This window comes from Tarenaya hassleriana, unplaced genomic scaffold, assembly GCF_000463585.1.
Source record: "Tarenaya hassleriana unplaced genomic scaffold, ASM46358v1 Cleome102, whole genome shotgun sequence".
Taxonomy (NCBI): Eukaryota; Viridiplantae; Streptophyta; class Magnoliopsida; order Brassicales; family Cleomaceae; genus Tarenaya; species Tarenaya hassleriana.
In genome coordinates this window covers 8,287-15,197 of record NW_010960410.1, presented here as the reverse complement: position 1 = coordinate 15,197, position 6,911 = coordinate 8,287, and the positions used below count along the sequence as shown (strand labels likewise).

At 43.7% G+C, this 6,911-nt stretch overlaps 1 protein-coding gene across 1 annotated transcript; it reads left to right on the top strand.

The window, feature by feature from the left end:
• The first annotated feature begins 4,191 nt into the window (after positions 1-4,191).
• Positions 4,192-6,096, top strand: LOC104804950. The gene is made up of 3 exons (XM_010529338.1): positions 4,192-5,224; positions 5,468-5,521; positions 5,624-6,096. Exons 1-3 carry the CDS (start codon positions 4,192-4,194, stop codon positions 6,094-6,096), a joined length of 1,560 nt encoding a protein of 519 aa, XP_010527640.1.
• Positions 6,097-6,911: the final 815 nt, after the last annotated feature.

The following is a 6,911-nucleotide window of genomic DNA, read 5'->3' as shown; positions in this document are numbered from 1 at the left end:
AAAAAGAAAAAGAAAACAAGCAAAGATCTAGAATCAATAAAGACCTAGAAATAGGCTAACCAGTCCCCGGCAACGGCGCCAAAAACTTGATACGTGTGTACCGAGTCTAAAATCAATAACCCGGTTCACAACTCACCGCAAGGATACGGATCGTCATAACACGGGGTCGAACACGAGGATCGGTTGCTAAATCTAAATCTAATCGAGACTAAATCAAAGCAAGTAGAAGTGAAAGTGATGGTGGAAGTGTATGGAAAGAATAGAGAATAAGGAAGCAAAACAATAAAAGAGAGTAAACTAGCAATCTAAGATGACCGTGGGTGTCGGAATCGTATTCGCGTGTATGGGTATATGCTAAGCATGTGAGAATCACGATATTGAATCTGTATTCGGGAATCGTCAAGCAACAAAGATAGAGAAATCACCTCCCGCATATAACTCACTATCTAAAGTTCTCTAAATCCATATCCCTATGTGATTTATCAAACTAGATGCATGAAGAACACTATCATCAATCCTAGATCGATCAAACCATATTCCTATGTGAATAATACGATCTATTCTATCGATTTCGATCCGAAACTAAACCCATATTCCTATGTAGTTCAGAATCTGAAATAATTGGCCAAGGGGTCAGCAAACACCAATCGAATAAAGCACAAATCGATAAATCTGAAACAAATCCAAATCGCAACCAAGTTAGGGTTCAAACATACCCAAAACACAAACGAATCCCTAACCCACAGCCGTGGATCTACTCACGGTTCATGGAAAAACACTGAGCAAAACCAGAAACAGAAAGAAAAGAGGGAGAAGAAAGACTCATGTCGACAGCAAGCGATCTTCACGTTCCAACTCTCCTTCTTCTTCCCGAAATCCTGTAAAACTCCTATTTCTCTCACCAAAGCTCTCCAAAGTCTGTATAAAGTCTATCTCCCTCTCTAGGACGTCTGTAGAGTCTTTTTATAAACCCTAGGTGGCGCCCCCGAAGTCCTATTCCCATCAAAACTCTGAAAATTTGAATCTGGGCTTTTTTTGGGTTTTGACTCGACCGAGTCAAAACGAGATTATTCAGAATTCGGCCCAGCCCATTCTTCTGACTCGGGGTGTCTAACTCGGGGTGTCTGACTCGGGTATCTGACTCGGGGTGTCTGACTCGGGGTGTCTGACTCCAGCCGAATCAAGAAGGAAGCTCTTGACGTATTTCATCCCTTTACTTCCAGATTGCTCCCGTTTTGGTCCAAATCGCGTCCGAGACCTGTAGTCCTATAAAAACACAACCAAACCGAGTTTCGTGGCCTAACACGCCTATAATGCCTACAATGAATATGATCCTCGTCTAAATCCTATAGAAACGTCCTGGAAATATAGAGAGAATTAGGAGTTATCAGTGGTCATGGCGTCTTGCTAGAGGCTAACCATGACTTGTGGTTTGGGAAAGGATTTCCGAAGCCACTACCACTTCGAATGGGCCTACACGGTCACACACCATTAAGGATGGATCACACGTCATTGTGGGAACAGTGATGAATTAAGACCAGCATGATATGTGATTGATGATGATGATTATATGCATTGGATGCAAATCACAATCATGGGTACTCGTTTGGAACGAGTGACTGGATGACCCGCATGAGATTGTCATATGGACATGAGTCATGACTTGAACCTCATACAGCAGCAATTCATTCTTGGATCCTCAGACCTGAGATGTCTAGAGTATCTGATATGAGGAGTGGCGTATCTTGACTGCGTCAAACGTTGTCTTTAACCGAATGATCATAATGGCGTTGATCAGATATGTTCACGAATCATATGGAGATAGTAAACATGCAATATGGGACTTGTCACCTCCTTACCAGGAGAGATATCGCTAGGCCCTCTCGTGGAAATCGGTTTATGAAAAACGCGTGGCCACGCTATAGATGAAGTTGCATCTATTTTATTAGTCGATTTGCCAAGGCGAGAAAGCGGTTAAACTTGAAAGGTGACTCAAACCATGCACTTGTTCAACTTATGATATCGTGAGACAGAGGATCAGAATTCGAGCTGTTAATGCCTTGGTTAAATCACCTCTAACTCAATTCTAAGTAGGTGGTCATGGCGTCTTGTTAGAGGCTAACTCTGGCTTGTGGTTCGGGAAAGGTTCCAAAGTCACTACCACTTAGAATGGGCCTACAGGGTCACACACCACTAGGGATGGACTTATACGTGAAGAATCCGAAGAATGGAAACGAGATTTGACCGAAATGAGCATGAAAAGGAGTTTTCAGTGTGTTGGTCCAGAGCTGACCAAGTTTGGTCAGCCCCGGACCAAGTTTGGTCAGTCCAGGTGGTCCGGAAGCTCAGTCCGAGGTCATCTGTCCAAGTCTGGTCCGGCTGACCAAGAGTTGGTCAGCACCGGACCAGATGTTGGGTCAGGCGGACCAAGAAAAGGTGAGTCGGACTGAGCTGACGAAGAACGAACTTGGTCCGGAGCTGACCAAAACTTGGTCAGCCGGACCAAGCCTTCAAGTCAGGCAGTCCGAGGGCTCGGACTAAGCTTGGTCCGCCGGACCAAGCTCCTGGTCCGGCGGACCGGGATCAAAAATTTTCCAAAATTCGGATTTAGGGTTTTGGGTGATATTTTGATATAGGATGTCTAGCGTATTTCACTCGATTTTATATATTTGTAGACATTATAGGGCATATTTGGCTTCGATGTTGGTTGATTGTGTTATTTGGTGTTTAATAAAGAGAGCAAAAGGAGTGGAAAATATGGAATACGGAACATCACGGACGAACCGGAAACATTTGGAGTGTCTCCAGGGAAAACGTAAAGCTCAGAAAATATCAGATTACTTTCACTCTACAAGTCCAAATCATGCATTCTTATATCATTGGAAAGCTCTCTTCGATATCTACGTATAGACACCAAGATCACCAAAATCCGATGTCGGAGCAGGAAGTTATGAGCAAATTCATGAAGCCCGTTAAAACTGCAAAGTCACACGATCGTGTCACTTATGTAGACACGATCGTGTCACTTAAAATCTGGGAATTTTCCAAATTTTCCCAAAAGAAAGAGGAGATAATTAGGGTTAGCCTCCAAGGTCTAAAACATTCATACTTTTCACAGAAAACACATCCTAGACACATAAAGGGGGAGATTATCAAGAGGCAAGAGATCGGAGTAGAAGACGGAGATTACGAAGCCGGGAAATCAACTAAGCATTCTTCCTTTCTTCTATTTTACGATGTTTTGTATTATTAATATGAACCCTGTCGTTTCGATATTTAGCGAGTAGTTCCCTTGCCGTGGGTTAGGGATTTGCTATGTAGGGATCTTTGGTTTTTAATTCCAAACTATGTGGTATTATTTATTTAATTCAGTTTATTGAGTTGTTCTTAATGCGTTTGATCTTGTTGGCCACATGATTTAATGAACTTAGAGTTTTAATTCGCATAGACATATGAGATTCTAACCTGGAAATAACTCAGTAAATAGAACATGTATTGCATCGAGAGATGGATATTTGCCTAGGGATTATGGTAGCGTTCGTTCATGCATTCAGGGTTTAGACTATTGAATCGAGAGATTAGTAGGATAAAGCCTGGATAGTGAGGTTAGACTCGAGAGAGTTAATCTCTATTTTAGAGCTTGAATTCCCTGAATTGGATTTAGAAACCACAGAATCTGCATCTTTAGAGAAGACCCTTGCATGTAAAGCAATCCCGAAACCTGCAGTGTTTATCATTCATAGTTACAACCGTTTTCATTGTTCGCTTTGCCACATTCTTCCACTCATATTATTTTCTCTGGACCTTGATTTGGATTTGGATTTAAGTCAGTTGTTTACTTTGTCCCTGTGTTCGACCCTAGTTGCTACACACGATCCGTACACTTGCGGTTAATTGTTGAGTCTAGGATATTATTACTTGATCAAATTTATACACCTAGATTTGCGACATCAAGTTTTTGGCGCAGTTTCCGGAGACAATTTAGGCAATAGGATTAGATTCTATCTACTCTTGATCTTTTTATTTTTCTTTTACTTAAATGATTTCTCATGTTTTATGTGTTTGTTGTTTTTTTCGTTTGTGTGCAGGGTTTCCTAGTGCATGACCAGGAGTGTTGGGACATCAGACCTAGTACCTCTTGATCGTGAGCTCGAAAGGACCGTTAGATACATCCGACGTCAACGAAGACAAATGGAGAACGACCGAGATTTCGCTCTTCCCGATGGTGTCGAGGGCAATGCTGACTCAACCTTTGCCCAGTACAACATGGCCAACCACACTCAGCTTTTGGCTGGTATTCGACTACCGGCCATCGACATGTCTAGTTTCAAGATGAACCCGTCTACTATTCAGATGTTGGGCAATAATGCTTTCCGGCGTAGGCCGAACGAAGACCCGAATGCACATCTAACTCGCTTTAAGATGATGTGTCATTCTATCAAGAGAGATAACAGGGTGATAGAGAATACACTCCGACTGATTGCTTTTCCTTGGACTCTCTTGGATGCTGCTTTGGAATGGTGCTACGATCTGACACCCGATTCCATCCACACTTGGGAACAGCTGGAAGTGCAGTTTATGTCAAAAATTTTCCCAGCTCACCGCACTCAAGCAGCTCTTTCTGGCATTCATTCATTCAAGCAGGATCATGGGGAAAGCCTTTATAAAGCTTGGAAGAGGTACAAAGGATATCAGAAGTCTTGCCCTTATCACGGGCTTGACAAGAACTACTTGATCAACACCTTCTTCCGAGGACTCAGAATGGATACCAAGACTTTGATCCGAGCTTCGTGTGGTGGGAGCATCCAGAACAAGTCATTCGCTGAGCTAGAAGATCATATTGAGATGATGGCCCAAGAAGAAGACACCCCGAACGAGTACTCTAGAGATCCGCCAAGGGAATGCAATGATCACACAATACAGATGGTTCTTGAACAATTGGCTGTCCTCAATGCTAAGTTCGAAGATTCCAACCGACCCTCTAGGACCAAGCATTTGATGCCAACACAAGAGGAGCTTGGTATGTACGCGTTGGATGAGAGAGTCGAAGGTGTGAACTACGTGGTCAATAACGCCTACTCGAACACGTACAATCCAGGGTGGAAGAATCATCCCAATCTCTCCTACAAGTCAAACAATGTGGAGAATCTCGTGCCGAACAACTTCAGAGCATCCGACAAATCGAACCAGAGGATTCCTTCCAGTTTTGCTTTTCAATCCAGGGGTCCTAATCAAACATCCAACTACAGAGCTCCGGGGCAATCCTATATTAATTCCACACCTCCATGTAATCCTGAATCCAACCCTGATATGCACACTTTGCTTATACAGTTTATACAGAATCAGGAAAAGACAAATCAGGAATTTCGAGCTCAGTTCGCAAGCATCGATGCTCACTTCAAGATCATAGACAACCATATCGCTCAGCTAGCATCAGTCTCTCAAAGACCATCTGGATCTCTTCCAGGTAAACCTGAGACTAACCCCCGTGAACATGTCAATGCGATTACTTTGAGAAGTGGTAAGCAGGTAGACATTGAAGACCGACCGATGGTTGAGCGAGGAAAAAGCTCGAAGACTGCAGTTGTAGACATCCCCGATGATGAACCTGAACCGGCTTAAGTGCCTCCTCCTCCTAGGCCACCACCAGTACCATTCCCATCTCGCCTGAGGAAACACAACGAAGATAGCCAATTTGCAAAGTTCATTGAGATGCTGAAGAAACTCGAGGTAACCATGCCATTCACTGATGCTATTTTGCAGGTTCCCTCGTACACGAAGTATTTGAAGGACATCCTGACTAAAAAGAGGGTCGTTGAGAAAGAAACCGTAGCGCGTACTGCCAAATGCAGCGCTTTGATCCAACACAAGCTTCTGCTTAAGCGGCCTGATCCAGGTAGTTTCTCAATCCCTTGTAAATTGGGTAATGTTTCCATCGATCGTTCACTCTGTGATCTAGGAGCCGGCGTCAGTCTTCTTCCATTATCAATCTTACAGAAGTTGAATGTGGGTGAGCTAAAGCCCACTAGAATGTCTCTTCAACTTGTCGATCGTTCCGTTAAACACCTGCTGGGATACTTGAGGATGTGCCACTGAAAGTTGGAAACTTAAATCCCGGTTGATTTCGTTGTTCTCGACATGGACGAAGACTCTAAGGTACCTATAATTCTTGGTCTTCCATTCCTTAACACTGTAGATGCTATCATTCATGTTCGAGCAGGTCGACTCACTATGAAGATTGGCGATGAGACGGTAGAATTCACTCTGGACAAAAATCTAAAGCAACCGTCATCTACAGACACGATCGTGTCTAGCTCGTCACACAATCGTGTCCGAAGCCGCAATGCTGTATGCGCAGCCAACTGACCCAATCGTGTCCCTTTTGCAACATGATCATGTTGACGGTACATCAACTTCCGAAAAAATTCAGCAGTCTCATCCCTTACCCAGAACCGAAAGATACACGCATTTGACCCGATCGTGTCATCCCCACCACACGATCGTGTCTCATCCTTGATCCAGAAACGAAAGACACATGAAGTTGACCCGATCGTGTCTACTGCGCAACACGATCGTATCCCAACGCTGATCCGAAGCTCAAAGTTACAGATCACTCACCCGATCGGGTCTCCCATTTTCACACGATCGTGTCAGGACCTTAATCAGCCACATGGCTCGTTTTCACCTCACACGGGCATTCACGACCCCTCTCACTCAGTTAAACAGGTGACTACCCTATCAGACCATTATGCTCATATACTTCATGATCCAGGTTGGCGAAAGATCGATAATCTTCACCTCTTAGACTTGTATGGTAGTTGAGGAGGTTTGGTCAAGCTAATGACCTTAAACAAGCGCTTCCGGGAGGCAACCCGAGTTTGTAGGTTAGTTTTTCTCTCCTCTTTTTCTTT

Bases quoted from the DNA above. Each gene is read 5' to 3' on its own strand.
- LOC104804950 (XM_010529338.1), top strand. From the start codon at position 4,192: ATGGAGAACGACCGAGATTTCGCTCTTCCCGATGGTGTCGAGGGCAAT. The intron at 5,225-5,467 runs GTCCTAATCAAA...GATCTCTTCCAG, and splicing joins TTTTGCTTTTCAATCCAGGG to GTAAACCTGAGACTAACCCC. The intron at 5,522-5,623 runs GTAAGCAGGTAG...AACCGGCTTAAG, and splicing joins TGCGATTACTTTGAGAAGTG to TGCCTCCTCCTCCTAGGCCA.